The 27,470-nt window shown below is 40.4% G+C and overlaps 1 protein-coding gene across 1 annotated transcript in view; it reads left to right on the top strand.

Moving 5' to 3' along the window:
• The window catches only part of LOC134808489 (uncharacterized), a 722,781-nt gene that overhangs the window by 132,964 nt on the left and 562,347 nt on the right, over positions 1-27,470 (top strand). The window contains exon 4 of the mRNA XM_063794423.1: positions 25,193-25,270. Coding sequence (XP_063650493.1) covers positions 25,193-25,270 — 78 coding nt within the window. The remainder of the gene's footprint in view (positions 1-25,192; positions 25,271-27,470) is intronic.

Raw genomic sequence — 27,470 nt, 5'->3', positions numbered from 1 at the left:
TTATGAGAGGAAGAGACAGGGTGTGTGTGTGTGTGTGTGTGCGCGCGTGTGTGTGTGTGTGAGAGAGAGCCTTTGTGGGGCAGAGTGTTTTTAACCTCCACATCTGTCTTCAAGCTTTTTCCTTTGTGTGGTATAAGGGAACTAACAAGCTAGAAAAAAGGACACCTTCTGTTCCTTTTACAATGACTTGCTCAGCATAGTGGTATGAGTGATCCTTCATCTCCATTTGCACACTTCCATCGCAGTTCCATGGTGTGCTGGGTCTGAGGAAGATTAATTAGGCGGAAGTATCTAATGACAGTGACCCGAACATTTATGTGCTCATCATGATCATCCTAGTAAAGGTTTACTGAACACTTACTACGTGCCAGGGCCTGTTTTAAGCTCTTTAATCATTTAAATTTGTATTTAATCCTCACATGAACCCCAGGTTGGTGCTTTTTAGAGATGGACAAAGGGGCTAAGTGACTTGGCTTTTGTCACATGGTGAAACCTAGGCCATTTGGACCTACAGCCCATGCTTGGATCACCATCCTATACACAGTGCACCCTCAGCCATCCCTTCCCCCACATGAGAAGCCACAAAATTCTCAGACAGGTGTTCATAGGTTATCAAGGGACCTCCTTTGGCTTTGAGGCCAATGAGATGGATGTAGCAATAACTTATGGCTTAGAAGCGTGCCCCACACTCGTCAGTGCTGTTAGGATCAGTATGGCCATTGTAGTCATCATTAGCTGTGTGCTTCAGAGGGGCAATGATGTGGCCTTTACTCCCTGTATTATTTTTGGGTTCTCTCCATGGCTACAGCAGAACAAATTGCATTTTGGTTAGTTTATGACAATAAAGATGAACTTTTCATTAAAATGAATTGAACAAAATGAGATCTTGTTTGATATTGGCAATTAGTGCTACGGACTGAAGGTTTACGTCCCTCCCCACACAAATTCATATGTTGAAGCCCTAATCCCCAGTGTGATGGTATTTGGAGATGGGGCCTTTAGGAGATGATTAGGTTGTGACAGCGGAGCCCTCATGAATGGGATTAGTAATCTTATAAAAGAGATCTTAGATCCCTCAGTCCTTCGGTCATGTGAGGACACAGTGAGCAGATGGCCCTATATGAATCAGAAAGTGAGTCCTTACTAGACACCTAATCTTCCAGTGTCTTGACCTTGGACCTCCCAACTTTCAGACTGTAAGAAATAAATTTCTGTTGTTTATAAGCCATCCTGTCTGTGTTATTCTGTTATGACAACCTGAACAGACTAAAACAGATGATGTAATAATTCCGCACTCAACTGTAATAGTTAGTAATAGAATAAAATATCTAGGAATACAGCTAACCGGGGAGGTGAAAGATCTCTACAACAAGAATTATAAAACACTGCTCAAAGAAATCAGATGACAAAAACAAATGGAAAAACGTTCCATGCTCATGGATAGGAAGAATCAATATTGTTAAAATGGCCATACGGCTCTAAGCAATTTCTAGATTCAATACTCTTCCTATCAAACTACCAGTGACATTCTTTACAGAATTACAAAAAACTATTTTAAAATTTGTATGGAACCAAAGAGACCTTGAATAGGCAACGCAGTCCTAAGCAAAAAGAACAATGCTGGAAGCATCATGTTAAGGAAGTTTATACTATAATAAAAGGCTATAGTAACCAAAACAGCATGGTACTTGTACAAAAACAGACACATGGATCAATGGAACAGGGTTGAGATCCCAGAAATAATGCTGCACACCTGCAACTATTTGATCTTCTACAAAGTTGACAAAAACAAGCAACAGGGAAATAACACCCTATTCAATAAATGGTGCTGGGATAACTGGCTAGCCATGTGCAGAAGATTGAAACTGGACCATATACAAAAATCAACTGAATATGGATTAAAGGTTTAAATGTAAAATGTAAAAGTATAAAAATCCTGGAAGATAACCTAGGAAATACCATTCTGGATATAGGACCTGGCAAAAATTTCATAACAAAGAAGCCAAAAACAATTGCAGTAAAAACAAAAATGGTCAGATGCGACCTAATTAAACTAAAGAGTTTCTGCAGAGTGAAAGAAACTATCAATAGAGTAAACAGACAACCTACAGAATGGGAGGTGTAATATCCAGAAGTATATAAGGAATTTAAGCCAAAAACAACCCCATTAAAAAGTGGGCAAAGGACGTGAACAGATACTTTTCAAAATAAGACATACACATGGACAACAAGCACATGATAAAATGCTCAATATCACTAATCATTAGAGAAATTCAAAGCAAAACCACAAACAGGTACCATCTCACACTAGTTAGGTTCCCTATTATTAAAAAGTCAAAAAATAAAAGATGCTGGTGAGGTTGTGGGGAAAAAAAAAACACTTATACACTGCTGGTGGAAATGTAAACTAGTTCAGCCACTGTGGAAAGCAGTTTGGTAATTTCTCAAAGAACTCAAAGCAGAACTACCACTGGGCCCAGCAATTCCATTATTGGGTATATACCCAAAGGAATAGAAATCATTCTACCATAAAGCCACATACATGTGTATGTTCATCACAGCACTATTCACAACAGCAAAAATGTGGAATCAATCTTGCTGCCCATCAACAGTAGACTGAATAAAGAAAATGTGGCACATACATACTGTGGAACACTATGCAGCCATAAAAAGGAATGAGAACATGTCCTTTGAATAAATGTGGATGGAGCTAGAGGCCTTAATCCTAAGCAAACTGATACTGGAACAGAAAACCAAATATCACGTGTTTTCACTTATAAGTGAGACCTAAACATTGAGTACACAAGGACACAAAGAAGGGAACAGCAGACACCAGGGCATACTTAAGGGTGCAGGAAGAATGAATAAACTACGTGTCATGTGCTACGCTGATTACCTGGGTGGCAAAATAATCTGTACACCAAACCCCTGTGACTTACAATTTACCTGTATAACAGACCTGAACATGTACCCCTGAACCTAAAAGTTAGAAAAAGAAATTGTGGTGTATATATACATACACACAATACATACAATGAAATATTATTCAGCCTTAAAAAATAAGGAGATTCTGTCATTTGGAACAACATGGATGAACCTGGAGGATATTATGCCAAGTGAAATCGGCCCGAAACAGATATAAAAATACTGTGTGACTGCACTTACAAGTGCAGAGATCCAAAAAAAGCTGAATGTGTAGAAATAGAGTAGAATAGTGGTTACCATGGGCAGCAGGGAGGAGGGGATGGAGGGGAGATGTAGGTTAAAGCGTATGAAGCTGCAGTTATGTAGGATAAAGAAGTCTAGAGAGCTAAAGTACAGCGCGAGGGCTATAGTTAGTATTGTGTTGTGCGCTAGAAATTTGCTAAGAGAATAGATTTTAGGTATCTTATCACAAAAATAACTATGTGAGACAATAGACATGTTAATTCATTTCACAATAGTAATGATTTCACCATGTAGTTGTATATCAAAACATGTTGTAAAAAAAAATTCTGAGGTGCCTTGGGAACCCCCATTCATAGAAAGACATGAGTTTGTTTCCTAAGGCACACAGAACATTACATTTCTTATATCTTATAAAGAAAAGATTCTTGGTGACTTTCCTTCTACTCACACACCCGCTTTGTGCCTGGTGTGTGCAGAGCAGTGAGCTTGTGGGGCACAGTCTATCCCTTCGGGAAGATGCTAGAGGCAAACTGTGAAGAGTGCAGCATGGATATGAGGCAGAATGTGATCAGGCTCTGGGCAAACAGGATGAAATGTAAACTGAGTGTCCGGTGGCCAAGCCAAGGCCTCCTCTTCCCAGCTAAGCCTCAAGTCCCTGCGTGGACAGCTGGTCACCGCCACTCTCATATCTTCAGAGCTGTGAGGATGGAAGTCCTTGTGGTTTCTGGGAGTCTGTTGATGCAGCCCTTGCCTCTGTAGCTTAAAGTAGAGTCCGAGTGTGAGCCAATCTTCCTGATGGGTTAATACATAGATGCAAATCCTTTTTTCTGAACTTACGGACAAGTATTATCCACCAAGAACTTTTTGTCTTAGGGCTGCTTTACTAAGAATATATTAAGCCATTAAGGACTACTGATTTCTAATATTCAAAACATGATTAGGTAAGACTTCTTGTTGTCATACATTTGACATATTGCAAAGTTCTCACTGGGCCTGCCAGATCAGAACTATAGTCTCTGCCAGAAAAAAACAAAAAAACAAACCACTCCCACCACGGCCACTGTCACTGCCAACAACAAAACTCGAAAGTGCATGCTTGCTCTATTGCTGCAGAACAGTGCTTCTTCAAATAAGAAGCAACGCCTTCATATAACTTCACTTTCAAAATCTGGAGATGTAGGTCCGATTGTCTTAGACTGTATTCTTGAGATGAAACATTTGAAACTCTTCACAATACTAGTTGACTTTGCCCAGATTTAAATTCTGCCACTCTCCCATCATGTCACTCTTTGGCTTGCTGACTATATCCGCCTCTCACACTCATCATGCACACACTACCTTCTTCATGCTTTGCTGAAGCCATAATCTCCATGTGGGAGTATCTACCTGCTCTTACATCTTCATGCATGTACTTGAATGTGTAGACACACATCCATATGCCTCCTGACTCTGTGGAGCTTGACTGTGTGGTGACAACATGTATAAAGATTTATTTGCAGCCTCTTACGGTTCTCTTGTATAGCTTTTACATCTGTGTGAACTTTTGGGTTCAGGAAAGCTGGGTTTTTCTGAGTTCCATTGTGCAATTGGACAAACCCTTACTGCTTTGTTTTCTGTAAAATGACAATAATCCCTTTCATCAGGTGAAGTTTACTAAGTATTTGTGGGGATTTGCAGATAAAAGAATTAATTTAATGAAATGAGTGTTGTGTAACTTGCCCAATGAGCCAAATACTTTCTTGCTTTTGTTTCTGATTTTTGTGTGGTGCATGTGTGTAGTTTGTGAGAGAAAGACATAATGTGGAAGGCATATTGTTTCATGCTTTCCCATGAGCTCGGTCAAATGGACTTTGTATGATATTTACATTTCATTCTGTGTAGTATAGAAAACACTGTTTGGTCAGTGACACATTTCCAACAAGTGACAGCTCTGGGAGAAACATGTTTTTAGGAATGTACAAGATTGCACAGGAGAGCTATAAAGTTTGATTAGTCCATACAGTACTGTGTACTTTGCAAACAGAGTGAGACATACGTTTGGCTCAATTTCATTTAAAAGGTATTTTCCTCAGATCTATACACTGAACCATATGACTATGTTTTTTTCATAACTCTCTTCCCCCATGTGTTATCCATTATGGATTGAGAGGACTGCAAACACCGAAGCCAGCGTGAGTCAGCAAAATTTATATGCAGATCATACACCCACTCAGTGGGGCTTTCCCCAGTCTGTCCTGACCATCACACCCAAGATGGCCCTCCAGTATTTGGAACTAGTTTCTGGTACTCTTGGATGTAAATGCTAGGCCATCAAACTGTGTCTCTTGGCTACTATTCCTTTTGGGCCTTTTACTTACAATGTCATGCTGGGAAGCATCCAATTATTGACTAGAAAAATACACTTTTTAAAAAAGTTTGAGATAAATTATCATTACTCAAGAAATATTTGTGCATCTCATATGGGCTAGGCACTGTGCAGGGTACAAAGGACATAAAGGTGAACAAGAAGAATCTTTGTTCTTCAAGATGTGTGACTAACTGATGGGTGCAGGAAAGGCTCATTGAGAAGGGGACATTTGAGTTGGGTCTTGAAGGGCGAGGAGTGTTTCACTAGTTTCAACCTTACAGGTAGAAGCTAAAGATGATCTTACTTCATTGCAGATAGAATAAATTGATGTTCCAAAATCTAACTTGTTTGGCAGAGGGTAAAACATAAGATTTATTGGATAGTTCCAAGGCAGTCAGTGATCAAATATAAACTACTCTGTGTTACAGTTATAAGCAAATATTGACAAGACACGATGTTTTCCTATCTAAGAATTTCCCAAAAATAGGGCAATAAAGAAGTCATAAGAGGTCTCAGGGCCCATTAAAAGGATTCTAGCAGAATATTTCACAATACAGGCAGCTCTCACTTTGCACAGTTCTGATATGTGTGGATTTCAGTTACCACGGTTTGCTTCAATAACACCGGTCCCTAACAGCATGGTTCAAATTTCAGTTACCATGGTATATTAACCGTGAGTGATTGCATGAAGCACAGACTATGCTGCTGCCTCTGCAGAAGAAAAATTGCTACATCAGTGACAGATGCCCTTCGTGATCCGTCACCAATCTGTTGTCTCCTTGTCACTAGTAATAAATTCACGTGACATTTTATAAAAATGAATGTTAGAAAATGGGAATTGACCACTAAAGATAAAAATAAAGCAAAGAACAAAATTTGATAATGATGAATGTAAAATTTGAATCAAATGTCAATGGAATTAGAAGAAATAGCTGACTGTGGAATTGGTGACCTTGCTGCTGACACTCTAGATATGCAGCCAGGGAAACTTAGTAAAGATGGACTTATGCACGTAAAGGAGGAGAGTGGCTGTGACGAAAAAGATGAAAATGTCCCAGAGGAAGTGACTCTCAAAAGAAATCACTTCATGTTAAAGGAACTCTTGGAGATATTTCACAACATTGAAAGCACAAAGGATAAAATGTTGGAAACTAACCCAAATTTAGAAAGAAGCATTACACTTTGCCAAGGCATAGAAAAGATGCTCATTCCATAATTGTACCATGAGAAAAAGAAGGCAAGCCCTGTTCAAACTACTGTGGGTAACATTTTTTTTTTTTGCAAAGAAATAAAATATTTTAATTCTAATTATTTCCAATACTTAAATCATAGTGTACTAAATAAATATAATTTTATCTTTTCATTTACATATATATAACAAACAGGAGGTGTTTTTAATGCTTTGACAACATTTTTTAAAGGCTGTGGAATAATTATAATTTTCCTCATTGATTATTCAGATCACTTTACATGGTTTCATCTTGCACAGTCATTTCTATGGTCTGTGCTGTCGTGCAAAGCAGGGACTTCCTGTATTTTGATTAAGACCAAAGACATGAAGTACCAGTAAAAGCCCATAATGGGGAAATACACGAATCTGCTTCTGTTGACAATTTCATTCGTAAAATGAAGTCTGTTTACATAGGGTGCCTTGCCTTTTTTACATTTCAGAGCTCTTGCATTTCACAGGGCAGGAGACATGTCCCTGATGCAACACCAATTTCAACAAATTGTGTATAAATTTTGCTGAATAGACTGTTTTTATTTGGCCCCCTAAAGACTTTCCCAGTTGCTATTTGGATCTGTTACCAGTGTTCACCTTCATGTAGGGCAGCCGTATGTTCTGTCCAGGATGGGATATGCTTTTCCAATTGTAGGTCATGTACTTGTGGAGTCACTGTTGTAAGGGACACCTGTTCTTGCCTGTTCAGGGTCCATTTCCCGATATGCTGGTAATAGTCACCCACTTTGGGATATGCATTTCTCCATGGTTTACAGTATTGGTGGGATTCTGTCCAAGTGCCTCACGCTTCCTTAGCCTTTCTGTCTGGAATTCAAATACTGAACAGAGTGACCATTGTGGCTGTTTCCCAAGCAGGTGTACCCTGCAGTGCTATCCATTGCTTTTGTTCCCTAGATCCCCAGAAATACCTTAATTTCCTTTCCTTCGGAGTCCATTCTTCAGTTTTCCCCTAAATTTTCTAGTCTATCTTGTGTTCTTCCAATAGATTTCTATTTTTTTTTTCCAACTTGGGAGGCTGAGGCAGGAGAATTGCTGGAACCCGGGAGGCGGAGATTGCAGTGAGCCGATATTGTGCCATTGCACTCCAGCCCGGGCGACAACAGCGAGACTCCATCTCAAAAAAAAAAAAAAAAAAAAAGTGACCTGTGTTTTGTTCTTAAACTGGCCTAGTTAAAAAGTAAAGGCAAACCTTAAAACTTTTATGTAAAATAATAAGCATGAGATATGTTTCAAAATCTTAACAAATCAAAGGTTAAGAAAATATCTGAGACATCTGGCTCAGTTCAAGAGATTTCATCCTCTCCTCTTTCTCCAAATGGAGAGTTTTGCTGGGGCAATAACCCCAAACTCGCAAAAATGTAACTATATCTAAAAAATGTGAGCATACTGGAGATTCGGTCTTTTGTTCACTCAAGGTCCAAGTGACATTAGAAAGAAATATCCTGCCACAGATTTTACTTACTTATTAAATTATTTGTTAAACACTTGTATGGCAGGCACTGTTCAAAGCACTTGGGAAAATTCAGTCAAGAAACCAGGCAAAAATCCCTGCTCTGTGTTAGTTCCCATTATAGTGAGTGAAAACCTAAATGGAAATTTTCTTGGTCATCATTAATTAATTTGATCTAGAAACTATTGGGTATAGACCAAGTAAAATATAGATAAGATACAGGTCAAGTAAAATTTTATTTGAGATTTTGATTTCTACATCCAATAGAAACCAAACCCAAACAAATAGCTTTCAGAAGTATCAAATTCTTTTCACATTTCTGGCTTTTCCACTGATTTTTCTCTTTTATCAATCATGGCCAAAATTGGAAGACAATCATGTCTAGCCTGGGTGAATTTAGAATCTCACTAAGAGATTCTACAGTGTCTGGTGCCTGGGGCTTGGCAAAAGACCCTTCACACTTTGTTGCTCAATCAGCATTGGATGATGGACATTTCTGATCTGAAGATGGATTTCTCAATAGTAGATACTAGTAATCCTGCCCTGGGAGGAGAAAAGGGATTTTTCCTGCTCTTCCTTCCCCCGTTTATGGAATAAAAGGAAAATGACTATGGAAATTAATAACCGGAAGACATTTTACTGGCTCATTTCAAGATATTAAAAAAGGGATGGGTTCTTTGGCATTCAGTATGAATTCTAACATCTCTGACTGCATTTGGACAGTTAGCTCGTGCTGTTAAGAGACAGTTGAATGTAAACAACTTAGTTTTTCTGAAGCTGCCAAACTCCATTACGAATACCTAAAGGTATATATCTTGAAAACAACCCATTGCCCTGCTTGTAGAATCGTGTTACTTACACGTTGTTCAGTAGAAACTGTGAAATCTGATGGAAAACACTGAAGATTGGAAGCTAGTGGGCACCTAGAATTTAGTTCTGGATTTGCCAGTAATTGGCTCTTTGACGTGGGGTGTGTCCTTCATATAATCTGTGTTTTAAAAACCTCCTCTGCCAAATGAATATTTAAAAAAATCTTACTCTCCTATCAATGTTCTTGTGATGATCCCATTAAGTAATAGATAATGCTTTGAGAAAGTGCCAATAAATGTAAGGCATTATTTTGCTGTAGCTTAATGTTGTCCTATTATGATAAAAAAAACTTTTTTATGTGAAGCAATATAAATCAACAGTACAGAATTATGTGAGGTCAGGGTGCCCAGGCAAAATGGCCGTTGCTATAAATGTGTCAGAATTCAATCTGGGTGGAGTTTGCTATAGACAGACACATTCAATGAAGCCTAGTTATCTTGGAATAGATGGAACCTTCTGGGATTTTAGCTCATGTGAAGGCTGCAGAAATGAAACCTTTGAGGGGCAATTTTTCAATTCATTCAGTGGAACTTTGGAAATCTGGTTCTCACGCTATAAAGTAATCAAATCCAGTGGAGTATTTACACTATTTCTCTTTGCTTGCTTGCAATTCTTCCATCTGAGGTTCCTTTAGGAGTTTGGCCACTGTGAAAAGGATTATCTTGTGGATCTATTTAAACTAGATGGTTAGACTGTTGTCATCTTGGGCTAACTGTCTGCTTTCTAGGCACATTACTTTTCCACTTAGTTTTTCTTATTGATTTGTAGAAGTTCTTTAGCGCTTACTGATATTTATATTTTATCTGTTTCTCTGTGCTGCAAATACCTATGTTATCCACTTGATATTTTACTTTTGTGTGTATGTATGTCTCTTTTTCCAGGAAGAAGTTTTAGTCAAATCTGCCAAGCTTGCCTTCTTTATTCCCCCAAATGATTTCAGATTTTAGTTATACTTAGGAAAGCCTATTCTTCACAAGATTATCTATGAACATTTTTTTTCCTACTTTTATGTGGCTGTCACTGTTTTTATGTTTGTATGTTGGATTCACCTGACGTTTGTTTCTGTGTAGAATGTGAGGCAGTGTATTGAATGTAGCTCCTGCGTTTCGTGCATTCTCTCAGCCTCACCAGTCTCTGGGACCCCAGCCACTCCCCCACCTCAGCTGTCATGGCCGTGTTCATGCCGTCTTCGAGGCTCGCATTTGGAGCCTGCGTCTCTGGCTTCTCATTCACCCCAAGACTAGGAAAGGAGTATAACTGGTGTCCCCAGAAGTTGTAGCCTTGGCCTGGTGACACAACCCAGAAGCATGGAGAGTTAACCCCCATGGGTAAGAGCAGAGAGGAAGAAGTCAGAGGATAAACTCTCCCTCCATGTGTTCTTCCAATGGGCTGATCAGAGGTACTGTTTTTTATGTAGTGGGTTTGTGGATGTCCTGCCTAGCTGTGTGACCAGCTGTGTCTCTTCATAAAGCAGTGGCCATCTCAGTATCCATTGCCTTATGTTGGCCTTCCATCCTTCCTTATCTCACCTCTCTTCCCTTACCCTTACTCTCCTGGAGTTGCATCTTGTAACAAATACTAGCACCTAAGCCTTGCTTCAGGTACTGTTTGTAAAATACCCAAGCTAAGAGAGAAAGTGAGCCAAATCTATTTCTTTCCACATGGATAGTCATTTGTCATCAAACTATTTATTGGATAACCCGTCCTTCCTCATACATGGACCTGGTACTGTTTCTGGGTTCTATTCTCTTCCATTGATTTATTTGGCATTTTCTGAATTGTTATCAACTTTTTAATTCCTATGGATTTAGTGTTTGATGTCTGGTAGGTTCTCAATAATTCTTAAATTCACTATCAGCTTCTTTCTTTCACTCATGCCCTTGCATTCAGCTCTGTTTGTTTTTCTGTTTCAGCTTGTTCTCTTTCTCAGCACACAGTCTGCCACCTGCTCCTCTGATCTACTGCTGGCCTTTCAGCCAGCCTCATCTCTTAATTCAAAATTCGCTGTGATTTGAAAATTTATGAGAATAGCTGGTCATGTGAAAGAGATTGCTGGAAATCCCCTAATATCTATTCTCTCCTTTTTCCATGGTGAGAGAGCCTCTGACTTTTGACTGGACCTGTAATCTCCAGAATGGTGATACCATTTCCTACACTCTCTCATATCTAGGTCTGGCCAGGGAACAAAGTTTTGTTTACTGGGACTTTAAGCAGAAATGTCACATGAAAGGTCCTGGTGAAATTCTTAAGAGACAGCATGAGATGCCCTTTGTCTCTAACCTGTTGCCGGAAGTGTAACAGCCGCCATCTTGGATCATGAAGCCAAGGCCGTGGGGGCAATTAGCTTAAAGGGACCTAGAGCTCTAGGTTTGTGAAGAAACCAGGACAGTCTTGAACCTCTTACACTGAGACATAAGTCAACTTTTGTATTATTTTAGACACTGCTATTTTTGGTTTTCTGCCATTCACAGACAAATGGAATCTGAGCTACTATGTTGGAGGAAAGCAATGAAGACTGAAGGGCAGAAGGAGGGTATTGGCTGGAGCTATGAGTTCAAATTTCCTCTCCTAGTCTTGTTTAGAAATTTAGGCACACTGAAGAAACTTTTAGGTTTGGTCTAGTATGACCCTTGTAGACTTTGAGAAAATAACTTGATGAAACAAATGATTAGAAGGCTTAGAGAGTCATCCAAACCTCACAATAGCCCAGAAGCTTAGAAATCTACACCTCTAACCCCCACACTGAATCGAGTTATTGTTTCACAGAAGTTAAACACCATTTTTACATGGATTCTCGACAAAGGTAAGTGAAACGAAAGTACATATTTTCTGGTTATATGATTAAAATATTCTAGAGAGCTCTGTGTGTTGGGAGACTGGCTGAGAATTGCTATTAGATACTTCTGTTGTTGAAGTTACTATACATGCACACTTGGCTGTTGAAAAATAAAAAGAAGATACATTAATGAGGATTATCTTATAAAATCAGTACTTTTTTCATCTTTGTAAGTTATCATCTCAAAGATGAGCATTCTCTTCAGCCATGATGCTTGGCTCGGTAGTGGGTCAGCACATGCTGGTGTGAGCCTCCCTCTGCAAGGCTCAGGAAACCTTTTAAGACAAGTGTGAGGGGTTTTGCCTAGTGAAGGGAAAAGAATCCTGGCTCTAGGGTCAAGGAGAGGGAGGTTTAGTTCCTTTCTTTGGAGCATATGTTTATGTGGACTCACACAAAGGCCTTGATCTCCCACACACCTGCAGATCTGGTTACGTGGAAGATTCCAGGAAACCAGAGCTAAATATTTTCCTATTTACATAATGACCATCAGAGTGAAAGTACTGGATGCAGGAGAGAAAGAAGGGCCAAAGCTCCACAGCTCTAGACTCGCTAGAGAATTCATTCAAACATCAGAATTATTCAAGTTGTGGCTGGCATAGGGAAAATGACAAGGGCCAGGAACATGGGATACGTAAGAGTACCAATTGAAACTAAAACCACCAAAAGTAAAATCAAACAACCGAATACTTGCTTTGGTGATTATTTCGTTCACTTTCTCTTAAAAGGCTGCTGGGCATAAGAAGGAAGAAATCAAAATAATAGGACAGGGCTTTGCAGTCATAATGTGGAGGTTGGTGGGTCTCTGGGAAAGGCCATCCTTCCCTGGTCTAGCCTTGCACCATCTCCTGCATGGAGACTCATCCATGGGATCTTTAGGTTAAGTTGTTACTCTAGAGTACTCTGTTTAAAGGTAACGATGGAAGCTGAGAGGATTATTTCATCAGTTCACTGTCACAACGAGAGAGGAACTGGCTAGTTTAGGAGTTTAGGGCCTGTGGGAGTTGAATCTAAGACAGGTACGTTTTGAAAGGTGTTTAGGGCCAGGCCATTGCTGGGTTAAGACAGGGAGGCCAGGGCAGTGCCCCTGCCAAAGGCAGGGTGAGTAGTAAGGCACAGTTTTGTATCAAGGCAGCTTTATATTCAACTCGCCCTTGAGAAACCATATCCTAAATCCCCAGCCCTTTATTTACTAATTTACACCTTTAAAATGATGGGCTTTGGGGATAGTGAATATCTGTTCTTTTCATTTATGGTGTGCATATTCAGAGTTTTAGAAATCAGATGGGGAAGCAAAGGAGCTGGAAAAGTTTATTTGTATGTTTGTGCATGGGGAGGTCCCAGTTTGATCTTAAGCAGTGTTCATTTCTTGAAGACAGGTCAGGACTCCTGGTGAGATGGAGCCTGCAAAGAATGTATTTGCATGAATGCTTGATGAGGGCTGCTAGGAGACAACTCATCCTAAGGGGAGAGGAAATCAGATGTGCTTGGTCTAGTGAAAGAGCATGCATCTTTGGCTTTCAGAGGGGAGGAGAAGGCTTTTGAATAATTTACACTGTATAGTACTTGGCTTTTTTTCTTGCCCGGCCTTTCATGGAGTACTGCCTTAGTCCCAGGAGAATGAGACAGATGGTGAAAATGGAGTCTTTCATTCAACTCTCTGTAAGCCATCCTTACACAGCAGTATTGTGTTAGTCTTCAGCTGGGCAATGATTGTCCACAAAAGAGATGTGGATCTCACGTCTGTGTGGAACACAGTGTGGCTTTTGTGGACTGAGGACACCAGAGGATACTGCTTTGGAAACCTGAGAATTTCAATATATTGGTCCCCGCATAGGTGGTCCTCCAAGGAGGTGGCTGCAATGTTCAATAGAAACCACAGAGGAGAAAGTGGATATTCAGGAACTGTGCAGGTAGGGGCTGGGTAGGAGAGAAGTGGAAGAAAAGTAGGAGATACCACATGGCAGAAGATCTGACTTGTTTGTGATCAGAAAAAGTGGTAATCTGCCCTCTTTATATATAAAGACACAACATCTGTCAAGCAAACATTCAAAAACTTGTAGTCCCAAAAGTAAAATGAATTATCTGGTGTACTCATCCCCCAACACACATACTCACACATTTTCATTGAGCCCCTTGCTATGACAGCACCCATCTGTAAGAAGGTTACAGAGATTGGGCATGAGATCTTTTGAGACAGTTGCATCTTGTGAGCCTGGGACCCCTTGTTATTATTGGGGAGAGGGCATCAAAGATGCTGGTGTGATGCAAAGGTCCGCAGAGCCCTGAGTGTGTGTGTGTGTGTGTGTGTGTGCACGTGCATGTGTGCTAGAAAAAAGTAAGATATAATTTTCTTGTTGGTTTTATTTAGATCAAGATAATTGATCATATTTTTCTACTGTAACATACTGTCATCAGTTACAGTTGCTCACCATGACAGTGATTGTCAATTGTTGCCCAGTGAAGAGTGATGGGAGAATTTCTCCTTAGGTGAGAGTGCAGCCAACTCTCTAGTGAGATGTATGTGGTCAGGAGAGTCCCTGCAATACTTCTATTAAACTTTCTGGTGTGTGTGTGTGTGTGTGTGTGTGTGTGTGTGTGTAATCTCTGTCATTGATAAAGTTGCTAATTGCTTTAAGTATCTGGGATCCTTCCTAAATCTGGATTTTCAGGGCGGCAAAGTCATAGAACCCATCTCCACAGTCACAGATTTCAGATAACTAGTGCTCATAATGTCTATTTGACTCCTGCCAGATGGCATGAGGTGCTAATGAGCCCAGGGTTATGGGTTCAATTCTTGTACAGGCTCATGAGATGCAACTACCTCCATAGATCTCATGCTCCACCTCTTTAACCTTCTTACAGATGGGTGGTGTCATAGCAAGGGGGCTCAATGAGAATGCGTGAGTATGTGTGTTGTGATGTGGGTATGCCAGATGAATCATTCTATTTTTGGGACTACAAGTTTGTAAGTGTTTACTTGACAGGTGTTGTATCTTTATACATAAAGAGGTCACGTTACCAATAATAAAACCAGTGTGCAATTTATTGAGCACCTATGTAAGTACTTCACACAGATTCTATTATTGCTCACAAAAACCATATTAGATAGGTACTAATATTATCTTCATTTTATAGATGAGGAAAGGGTAGTTTAAAGTGATTAAATAACTTGTTCCAAAATGCTCAGCTAGTCGTAGCAGAAACAGGTGTAATTGAACCCATACTTCTAAAGTGTGTTATGTTCTTAATCTTTGTGCTGTGCTACCTCATTTTTTAAAAAGAAAAATTTAATCTTTAATTTGTTATTACAGAATCTTAAGTTAATTTTTAAAAATTTTTATTTTTAATGCTACCTCATTTAAAGTAACTTTTAAATTTTTAAAATATTAAGAAAAACATCAAGTCTATAAATATGAAAATATGGACTAACAAAAGAAGAACAAGATTTAAAAAAATCTTCAGTTCTACCTTCCGCGTAAGTGTGTGTGTGTGTGTTCTAATGTGCTTTGGTGAGCTAGTTCATGATTCGCTTTGGTTTATAGATGGATTAACCAAAGCCCAATGAGGACATGAAGGAACATCACTAAAGTCACCCTTGCAGGTGATGCCAGGACAGGATTTCTTGGTTGTTCAACTACTGAGGAAATTAGATAAGACAAATAAAATTCTGCCAGGAAGCTGAGTTTGGGGCCATTTCTACCACAGCTAAGACCAGAAAACAGCAGGAATTTGAATCACTCCCATCCCTCAGAGAGCCCCAGGGAGGCAGCATTTTTCCAATCTGCCGAAGAGTCTAAGGGACTGCAGCTTGGGGACTTTTCAGTACACGAAGAAGCTGATTATCGGCTCTCCCATCCCAGGTAATGCTACTTTTCCCTGGGTCCTGGCTTGTTGGAATCTACTTTTCTCCATCACCAATATGAATGTTTGTTCCTGGATCCTTTTTACCAGATCTTTTTCTTGTTCTCTTTTGGTAAGGACTTTGAAATTAGGAGCATTCCAAGCAGAAAGCACTCTGTACAGCTCTGTAATTCTTGAGAGAGAGTGTGAGAGAAACCAAACCTAAATGATGAAATGCACATGCTCTGCCATTTCCCCCAGCAGCGGGCTCTGTCGTAATAGAGTCTGACGCTCCCGTTGGAATGCGTGTCCGGAGCTGGAAACAGTGTCCTGTTTCCCAGTGTCCACTGGGAAAGCAGTAAACGTCCTCTCCACTGAGACGTGAAATGTCAACATAATGGGCAGACTGGGATTAAGCTGGGCTCCTGGTAGCAACGGAGCAAAATAACTTCACTAAATAAATGGAGATAAGAGGATGAAACTGGTGCCCTTTCCCTGGCTGTCACTGACGGCCTTGGGGAAAAGATCTCAAAGGTTGCTGGGTCTAACCTCTTCACTTCTTCTGAAAATTGGAATCTGGACTTCCTTAATAGGAATACTTTCGGATCAAGAGGTCTCCGAGGGCTTTTGGGGCTGACCTGCCCAACTGTTGCCACTCCAGGCCATCAGAGAAGTATTTGTTTAGGTAGCAGCACTCGTAGGAGAGTTTCTCAGAAGGTAATCTCCAGACCACCTGGACATATGGCATTGTTTCTGTAAATGAATATTCCTGGAAGATACAAGAAGAGTCTTGTATCAAATGAATCAGAGGGCTTGAGACCTGGGAATATGTATTTCATCAAGCTCTAGGTGATTCTTATGTCAATTAGAATTTGAAAACCATTGACATGTATTCATAACAGACACCAGATGCCAGGCGCTAAGATGTATCACGTGTATGATGTTATTTAATCATTGAAAATCATCGTATGCGCTAAGTATTCTCATTGTATAAATGAGAAACTGTGTACGGCAAGTTTAACTTATTCTGGATTGCCCACTAGCAAGTGGTGAAGGTAGAATTGGCACCCAGATGTTTCTTCATGCTCATGAACATAATATTGCATCATTAAAAGCCACATTGAAGAGCAGGCAGCGATGTGGGGCAGAGTCAGAGTGAGTCTAAATATGGGGGAGTGTGAAAAATGCACAGGCATAATGAGTGTCTGCCTTTTGAAGTGGCTTTAAAAAGCAGGAGGACATTACTCAGTCAGTTTCCTTCAGTTGTATTAATTGCCCTAAATATTGTCTTGGTTGCATCCCATCCATGGCTGGCCATGTGTAGAAGAATAAGAGATAATTTCAGGCCTTGGAGAGCACCAGGGAAGGGAGTGAGGGAAACTGGGGACTCTCACTAGGGTAGGTTGGGGTAACAGAGTCTTCATTGAGTTTGACTTATCTTACACTTCCCATGTTGATGAAATACATATTCCCAGGTCTCAAGCCCTCTGATTCATTTGATACAAGACTCTTCTCGTATCTTCCAGGAACCTTTTTTACCCTATACTTTTGAGCTTTAAAGTTATTATGGACATGCTATTGTCATGGTAGTATAGTTCTAGACTCCCAGCTATGAAGATTCAAGGGATAGTTGATGTTTTATTTTTTTCCAGATCCAGGTTAGCACCAACCACGTATCCTCATGGTGGGATTATTGATTACCACTCTCAGATGAGAGTCTGATCCTAGAGGACAGAATTTGCATCTAGATCTAGGATCACCTTGAGATTACTGTCCTCCTATCTTCTCTGGCCTTGTCTATTTGTTGTCATCAATATCTTTTTGGAAAATACTTAGTTCTCAAATGTTGCACAGTAAGGGGAAAATGTCAAAAGAGGTAGACCGTTTTCCCCTTCCTGCTTCCTGCATTCTTCCTTCTTTCCTCTCTCCATTCTTGTCTTTTTTCTTTCTTTTTTTCCTGCCCTTCCAAAATAATGATATTTGTTATGGTTTCCCTATAGTTAATGCTATAATGTGTGGTTTAGACGAGGGGAATGATGTCAAGTTTATCAGCAATGAAATAATTTTTAGGAAAATATTTCTGACTCATCTGATAGAAATTTAAGAGCAAGTGACAAGATACCATCTTCTCAATATTGTGAAATCTTCCTTAGGTCCTGCATAGTTAGTATGAAATCAAATACTGACTAGGATAGATTTTGGTGGTCACGACTCCTTTGTCATTTGTGGGTGTAGGTTGGAGATGCAGGATAAGTGAGGCTTCTGGATTTCTGAAAGACTTCTTCTCTAATCTCATAAGGAATCTCAAAGGTACACAGAATTCACATTCACACACACACACACACACACTTTTACTTCAGTGACCCAGGCCTTTTGGGAAAGGGAAGAAAAAAGCAGATTTAGAGATTCATATCCATCTTGCCCATTCATGCTATGAAAATAGTCTTCAATCACTTTGAGGAATCCTGTTTTGTTCCTCCCGCTGCTTTGTAAATATGTGAATTCTGCTGAGTAGGATCTGCAGGTGTCCTCATGCTTACCTTCTCTGTGTTCTTCAGCATTTGTCCTCATAAACAGGGTTCACCCTTAATAATTCCTGAAGATTATTTTGCAGTGAGAGGTGGTCAGAATCTGTCCTAGCAGGTCAGCATGTAGTTGTTGCCAGCTGGGTCTGACATACCTTAGCCACAGCCTGCTAGCATTTAGAAATTCCATCTAGCAGAGTGAAGGACACTGAGTTGGGAGTTAGGAGACCCATGCTACAGGTGGGTCATGATGCCAACCTAGGCAGGTGTGTTCTCCTCTCTGGGGCTTAACTTCCTCCATTGTTTCAATAGTCCTTTTCCCCAGAATAGTTCTATGCAGCTGCCAGAGTAGCCTAAATCACATAAACTCTTTGCTTCAGAAGCTCCCCATAACCTAAACAGTGGCTTTCAACCCTGACTGTGAGCCTAAACCAACGGTGAAGCAAATCACAACTTCTGAACATGGCTCCTGGGCACCTAAATTTGCTCAGAAAGAAATCTTTTAGATCCCTGGATGCCTGCATTCCAAAGACATTCAAATCCCTCCCCAGTCTGGCAGCAGATTCCTATGCCAGCTTCCTAGACCGCAGGGTTCCCCAGTGGGTGCCAAACTCAACAGTCCCACGGCTCTCTCTTCAAAGCCACATGTCCTCAGACCCTCCCTAAGCTCGGATGAGCCCTGCCACCCTTCTCCCCCAGGGAGCCCCACTCTGGCTCCATACGCCAGCTTACGCGTTCCACAGGCAGAGTGGGGAGCCCCTTCCTGCAACCCTACAGCACTTCGTATTCGTATTTTTATTTAATATTATAACTAATATTGTACTTTATGAAGCTTTTTCATTTTTATGTCTATTTCCCTTAAAAGAATGGGACTTACTTGAGAATAAAAATAATACCATAAACAGTTTTATATGCCTCATAGCCTGCAACAGCAACACATTGTTTTAACATTCCATTTATAGGTCATCACATGTGTAAGTCCTCCCTCATTACATGTCTTTTTCATGATTTTTATGGTTACTTCATATATATTTTTCAAGGTGAATATCATATTCATTTTTTAAAATTCAGCAACAGCCACAGCAAAGAACAATTAAAAACAACAGGTGGGCGTGATGGCTCATGCCTGTAATCCCAGCACTTTGGGAGGCCGAGGCGGGTAGATCACTTAAAGTCAGAAGTTTGAGACCAGCCTGACCAACATGGTGAAACCCCGTCTCTACTAAAAATACAAAAATTAGCCGGGCGTGGTGGCGGGTGCCTGTAATCCCAGGTACTAGGGAGGCTGAGGCAGGAGAATCTCTTGAACCTGGGAGGCGGAGGTTGCAGTGAGCTGAGATAGCACCATTGCATTCCAGCCTGGGCGACAAGAGCAAAACTGCATCTGAAAAAACCAAAATAAAACTAAAATAACAACAAAAACAACAGCTTGGTGGGGTTTGGATGGACTTGTGTAAAATTTATGGATCAGTTTATTAATAATGGCATGCTTTCGGTATTAAGTTTTTTCATCTTGAGTATTGAGTGTTTATGCATGGGTTCAATTCTCCTTTTATTTCCTTCAGTCATTTACAGTTTCTTTTTTAATAAAAAATAGGTATCTTACATTTCTTGTTGAGTTTATTCTTAGCTAGCTTCTCTTTATTACTTTTTAAATGGATTTTTCTGTTTTATTTTTAAATTTGTTATTGCAAGTATGTTGAGGAGGTATTGTGTTTTATTTTCTAACTGGCCTCTGTCAGGAAATCTTATTCATTCTAATGGTCTTTTAGTTGATTCTCATAAATTTTCCAAATGAATAATCCAATGTTTTGCTGAGAATGTTACTTTTATCTTCTTCTTTCCAATAGTAATACCTCACTTGACAATTTTTCTTGTCTACCAATATGTAATAGAGCTTCTGTAACAATGTATTGTAATAGTTCTGGTAGCAGGCATCGTCGTTTAATGTGACTTTGATGGGAGTGCCTCAACTATTCTAGTTTGTTGGCTTTCAATAGATAAACTCTTTATCATTTTAAGGAATGTCTTTTTCCAACTTCACTACAATTTTTTTTTTTTTTTAAAGACAGAGTCTCACTCCATCACCCAGGCTGGAGTGCAGAGGCGTGATCTTGGCTCACTGCAACCTCTGCCTCCCGGGTTCAGGCAGTTCTCCTGCCTCAGCCTCCTGGGCAGCTGGGATTACAGGTGTATGCCACCACACCCAGCATTTTTTTTTTTGTATTTTTAGTAGAGACAGGGTTTTTCTCATGTTGGCCAGGCTGGTCTCGAACTCCTGACCTCAAGTGATCTGCCCACCTTGGCCTCCCAAAGTGCTGGGATTACAGGTGTGAGCCACCATGCCCACGATAACTTTTTAAAATGGAGAAATGAACGTTATGTTTTGTCAAATGTCCTTTAGGCATTTTTTGAGCTGGTCATCTGTTTTCCTTTGACCTACTAATAAATTATACAAATAGAATTCCTAACACTGAATGACCGTGTATCCTTGGAATAAAACTTAACCATTTTGAATGATTCTTTTAATATTTAGGTTGATCACATTGAAAGACATATTTATGATCTTTACATATTATACGTTATATTAATGGTGTGTATAGTATGTGCCCTGTGTGTCCATGTGTGTGGTGTGATGTGTATGTGTGTGTTGACTTAGTCAAGTTTTGAATATCAGGCTTGTACTAACATTTTAAAATTAATGAAAACCTTGCCATCTTTCCGAATTCTCTGAAATAATCTCAAAAGCTTAGGAATTACATAGCATCTATGCCTGGTAATTATTTATTGTATTATTTTAAACTTTTTTTCCTCCGATTTCACTTAGCATATTAATGTTTCTATCTCAGTCAGTCATTTTGTCCATTTAAATGTTCTAGAAAATTTTCTAATACTTTAAAATGCATAGAATTATATGCATTATTGCCTTGTAATTTTTTTAGTTATAGTTATATATCTCTTTTCTCTTTCTCCAAGTTATTAATATTTTTCTTCTATTTTCTGCTCAGCTTATTATTTTCAGTTCTTTCTAGTTCAATGTTTAAGGTATGTATAAAACCACAATTTTTTTCTAAATAAACTTTGGTCGCAGACTATGCATTTTGATATATAGTTTTGTAAATGTCCCTTTTTTTCCCCTCTAAAAACTCTTAAACTGCAAATTTGATTTCCTCTTTGACTCAAGAGTTATTCAGGGAAGTGTTTTTATCAGCTTCTTTCTAACACAGACCATTTTCCTGCGGTAACATGAAAGGCACAGCACGCGCATTTTCATAGCGGGGGATGTTGAGGGAAGTCTAGACTCAGACAGTACTGATATGGGCTGCGTGGGTGAGGTGGTGGATAAGCAGTCTGGGATTCCTCAGAGAAGGATGCAAAACAGAGGGCAAAGGACACTGAAAGCAAACTTGAGACAATTAAAACTCCAAGATTTCATCAAGGGCTGGCCTTGGTTCTGGCTACTCTACAGGTGCTGGGTGATGGGTGCGGTTCTCCCCCTCGACCATCTCTCTGGGCTTAGCAGCTTAGAGTGCTGCAGGGGGTGTTGAGATTCACGCAGTCACATCCCTCCTTCTCAGAATGTGTAGCACCCACTCAGGAAGCCAGCGTGACAGGGCCGGGTGTATTTGCCACCTGGGCAGAGGAGACCTTAACTGCACCTTCCTTCTTTCCCCACTTGAGGGATCTCCTCACAGGAAATATGAAAAGGGTCTCCCTGTCAGTGGCAAAATGTGGAAAAGCTGGATAACAAATTTCTTTCTCTCCCATACTTGGATTGTACCAGCAGCACCTGTGCCTGCTGCTACACAGGATGGTGCAACTCCCTTTGGCAAAGATGGATTTCATTTTTGGGTCCTGTTTTTTCTTTTTTTTTCTTTTCTCTTTTTGGTAAGGCTGAAAAATTGACTATGTGCAGTTTGACAAGTAAAACTTCAAAATGACAAGCAGTGGCTTGGAGGAAGCCTGATATAAATGGAATGTGGGGTCAGCCTGTACCTTTTTCTTTGCCACAGGTGTCTGAATTCATTTTTCCTTTCTTTTTTGTTTCATCTGGCACAGGTTTGGTGGATCCTGGGTGTGGGGGGAGCAGGTCTGCCCACCTCTTTCCTGTTGTTTTTGATTTGCCGATTGGGTAGAGCTGTCCGAGCTTTGGCTGAGGCAGCACTGTGCTCTCACCCCATGCGAATGGCTTTGGAAGTGAGCTTCCTGGTTATTCTGCCTTGTGCTGGCACTTCTGTGTCGCAGACGCCAAGCAGGACATCACATGATGGCTGGCAGCCCACACCAGACACAGTCTGAATTTTAGTAGGAAGGTCATGCCCTTTGATCTGGAACCAGACTAGGGACTATATGAATCTTGAAAAAAAAAAAAACAAAAAAAAAAACAAAACTCAAAACTGTATGGGGTAATGTTGGTCCCAGGAGAAGTTTGGGGAAGTCTATTACCAGGCTCATCCACCTCTTTTTTGGATATTTTCTCCAAATATGATGGTGCCTTCATTTTCCCTTTACAGAATTTGTTATTTTTTCTCCCAGTTCACGTCTTTTCTCAAGAAATGATATGTTAGACTCATTCATCCTGAGGCAATATTTCTTCATTGTAGTAGAGGATGCTAGTCGTCTCCTGGTACCAGTCCTTCAAGCACCAGGATGCTTGAATTTTTTCTGGGCCCACGGCTTCCTACAATAAAAGACGACATTTGTCAGCCTCTTCTGCAGCTCCTCATGCCCAATTGCCCAAGTGACTCAGTTCTGGTCTGTGCTGCCTCTTCCCTGCCCCACCCCTCCTGTCCCTCTGAACTGAGTGCAGACATGCTGGGGCCTTCTTGGGCCATGTGAAAGAGGACAACAAACTGAAGATGCCAGAACAATAAGACGGAAGGGGCCTGGGTCTTGACATGGAGAGGCTTCCATATCAGCCCTATTTATGCTTAGTCTCTGGGGTTTGGGATCTGTTCTCGCCGTTCATCTTGATCCTGACGAAAGTGTCCATGAGATGTGACATATGAGTGGTGCAGCAGCTCCTGTTCTGCCGAAGGGAATCAGTGAAGGCAGTTGTCTGGCTTCACTCTACTGCTTCAGACACTTTGTCACCTCATCACACCTGTGTCCAGCGACCCCTTTTACAGTTTACATTGATAGACTTTCCATGTAAGTTTTCTACTTCTGAGCTCCCTCCAAGTCTTACCTAACATAGCATATGTTAGCAGGAGAAAGCTCACTCTCCTTTCTGAGCAAACATTTTGAGAAATATAGCTGTCCTTTAAAACTGTGCTCTGTATGCTTTTACACTGTTGGTGGGAGTGTAAATTAGTTCAACCATTGTGGAAGACAGTGTGGCGATTCCTCAAGGATCTAGAACCAGAAATACCATTTGACTCGCAGTACCAGAAATACCATTTGACCCAGCAATTTCATTACTGGGTATATACCCAAAGGACTATAAATCATTCTGCTATAAAGACACATGCACACATATGTTTACTGCAGCACTATTTACAATAGCAAATACTTAGAACCAACCCAAATGCTCAACAATAGACTGGATAAAGAAAATGTGGCACATATACACCATGGAATACTATGCAGCCACAAAAAAGGATGAGAACATGTCCTTTGCAGGGACAGGGATGAAGCTGGAAACCATCATTCTCAGCAAACTAACACAGGGACAGAAAACCAAACACCACATGTTCTCACTCATAAGTGGGAATTGAACAATGAACACACGGACAGAGGGAGGGGAATATCACACACTGGGGCCTGTCAGGGGGTGGGAGGCAAGGAGAGGGTGAGCATTAGGACAAATACCTAAAGCATATGGGGCTTAGAACCTAGATGATGGGTTGATAGATGCAGCAAACCACCATGGCACACATATACCTATGTAACAAAACTGCACGTTCTGCACATGTATCCCCGAACTTAAAGAAAAACTGTGTTCTGTATGTTGATTTTAGAATTGGCAATAAACTCTTTTCCTTGAGTATGAAGATGAAGTATTCTCTCTTGTTTCTATAAAGAGAAGTTGTAATTTTGGATACTTCCCTGGCATGAGATATATTAGGTAGAGATAAACAGTTAGAGACCACTTGTTTGAAAATAAGCGTGTGAAATAATTTAGGGCAGGGGTTGGGAAACTAAATAGCCAGCTAGTCAATGCATTAGGCCTCGTGTGGGCAGTATAGTCTCTGTTGCAAACACTCAGCTCTGCCATTGTAGAGTGAAAGCCATCATAGACTATATTCTAGTGAAACTTTGTTTACAAAAACAGGTAGCAGACTGGATTTGGCCTGTGGACCGTAGTTTGCTGACCCCTGATTTAGGGCCCTTTTAAATTATTCACTTTTTAAGGAAGTTGTATACAAGGTCATTTAAAGGGTTTTAAAAAAATATTCTGCTTGTCTTGAGTCAGAAATATTTTGACAATTGCATCAATAATAATCTTATTTAAAATATGTGAGCATTTTGTTTGGCTCTTTGCTTGGACAGCAACTATCTTACTATTTGCAAATTAGAAGAGCTGTCTCTGACAGCCCAACTCCTCACACTGACTGCATGATATAAACACTTGTTGATAAACCAGCAAGGGAAAGGCAGAAACTTGGGTCAGGAGTCTAGGCTCCTAGATGTTTTGGAAATATTTTGAAGGAAAGTAGATTGACTCAAGACAACAAACCTGAATTTTCAGATCTGGATTCGTTTAGCTTTAATATTACTTCCAAGAGTCAACCAGAAGATAATGGGGATAGAAAAGGGCTCAATGATTTGTGTGTGTCTTCTTCGCTTTCATAGTTAAAATTTTAGTATACGCCTTCCAAAGTGGGAAATCAAGGCTTATGTCTTGGCCCTTTTCCCCACAAGGGAAGAACCAGAGATGATTGGGAATTTTTGTGCTTTCTTTTATATGTAGGAAATCCTGACAGGAAAGAGGCACACCCATGAAGAATTCAGCAAAATGGAGAACCATGTCGTATACTGGAGGATTTATGTACGTGCTTCTAAGGTACTTTTGTAGTAAAGTGTCCCTGTGGTTTTGGAATGAGGAATGAGATGTTTATTTTCCTCTTGGAAACTTGTGCCCATGCTTTGATTTTAATTCCTTTAAATTCAAAAAGTCTTCACTGAGTACTTTCTATGTGCTCATGCCATATAGGCTGGAGAGGAAAAAGAATGGGAAATCCAGGAGCTTCCTTAGAGAAAGGAGGCTCCTGTTTTTGTTTTGAAATCTTGTTTGCATAGATCAGCATCCCAATGCAGAACAACCCTGGTGGTTTCCTCTGCTGTTATTTATCAGTAGCTAAAAAGAACATATGCAACTGTGGTCCCTCATTCCATCCAAAATGGTTAAGACTTTTCCAGGTGTCCTCTTTCTTTCAGATGTGACCTGGAAGCACATGATTTTTTTTTTTTAATTAATTTTATCACAGGTGCCCTCAGAAAAGCATCTCTGTGGTAGTCAGAGGGATCCAGGCTCACTTCATCAAACTCCTCTTTCAGGCCCAGGGAAAACAAAGTGTGTGGACACAAGATAACCCCTCTGCAAACAGGGTGCCCTTTGAAAGTTAACAGCAAATATTCGAGGTGCTTTCCTTCCCGCCTTTCCTCTCCTAAGCCATATATGGTAGAGGGACCCAAAGGAATAGCCTTACTGCTTTAATAAAAGGAATTCTTTGATGTGGGAGACTGAACTGGGCTGTTTGCAGTCCGTGGTGGGAGGGAGTCAAGGAAAGGGGAATTAGAGTTCATGGAGGAAGCTGTAGTCTTAGGTCAAGCTGAGATATGACCTTTGGAGCTTGCCAAGTCCATGAGGGAACATAAGTTGCCTTTGGACAGCTTCTCAACGGCCCCTCTGCGGCCCTGAGTCCCAGGCCCTGGTAAGACGATGCTCTCTGATCTGATCTTGGGGGTCAGCCCACTCAGCAGGGACCCGCCCTATCGACACGGGAGGCTAACCAGTGGCATCTTTTGAGCAGAGGCACAAGACTCTTACTTCAAAACTCCAGCTACCTACCTCTGATAATAGGCTTTTTTGTTAACCAATAAAGAGGAAGAATTTTTTTAATGTTTCTGTTCCTACAGAATTAACTAGGGCAAGGTAAATGATCTTTTACTACTTCATTTGGAAGCTTCCAGTCCTTCCCAAGCTCTGTCAAAATATTTCAAAATGTGTCTTGCTGATCCCAAATCTCTGAAAATGACCATTGCTTTCTCTGACCCAAACTCTTGTTTGTTTAACCCTCTTAAAAGTTGGAAGTGTTGCCAAGCCATAGTTTTTGTTTGACTTTGTTTTTTATTCTCCCAGAGACACGAGCAACATCAATTTTAAAAGGGACCATGTTTATGGTTATTGTCTAGTTGGTTTGCCTTACTAGTTCTCAGGCACTGACCTAAGACTGTTGTGTTTGGGTTCCCAACACTACCAAGAATGTTGACATTTTAAAGTCCCTCTCAACTCTCTCTCTTGCTTTCTTTCTCCCTCTCATACACGCACAGGCATACACACTCAATGCTAAAGGAAAAAAGGCTTTACTTAAAATATGCACAGAAATGAGATTTATTTTTATTTTGTCTTTGTGTCACTAGCATATTTTTAGGGCAATGTTTTCTTTTGGAATTTCAAATTAGTTTCTGGAGCCTCGAAGTTTGTGGTGACATGTTGGTGGCCAGTCAGAATGCCTGGGAGAAATTTTGAATCAACAACCATCATGCTCTTCCAATTTGGTTCTTTTCCAGGTCTCTTGAGTTTGGAAGCCAGGTTAGAAGTCTTCTGAGCCCTGGTATTATTTTCTCAGGAAATTTCATGGGAGAAAACAAAGACCTTGAAATCAGAAAGTCTTAGGCTAAAATCTTCCCTTACATTCTAGCTGTGTGAACTTAAAAACCTTATTTGATTTCTCTAAATCTCAGTCTCTTCATGTGCAAAACACCCTGCTTCTGATCCTTCTGAAGATTAAATGCATTCATATCTACAAAACGGCTACACCAGTGTCTGATGAAAGTGCACAAGTGATGTTTCCTGCTCTTCCCCAACTACCTCCATGCCTGTCTATTGGCTTCTCTGCTTGTGTGGGGTGCAGAACAAAGGCAAGCTAGCCTATTGCTCTATAGCAGCTCCCCCGAGGAAGGGAAGTTGAGACTCAGCATCTGAGGCTGCATGTCCAACTGAGGGAGGGCAGAGAGAGTGCCTG

The sequence above is a fragment of the Pan troglodytes genome, chromosome 16 (assembly GCF_028858775.2).
Source record: "Pan troglodytes isolate AG18354 chromosome 16, NHGRI_mPanTro3-v2.0_pri, whole genome shotgun sequence".
NCBI lineage: Eukaryota > Metazoa > Chordata > Mammalia > Primates > Hominidae > Pan > Pan troglodytes.
This window is presented reverse-complemented; position numbering and strand designations above follow the sequence as displayed.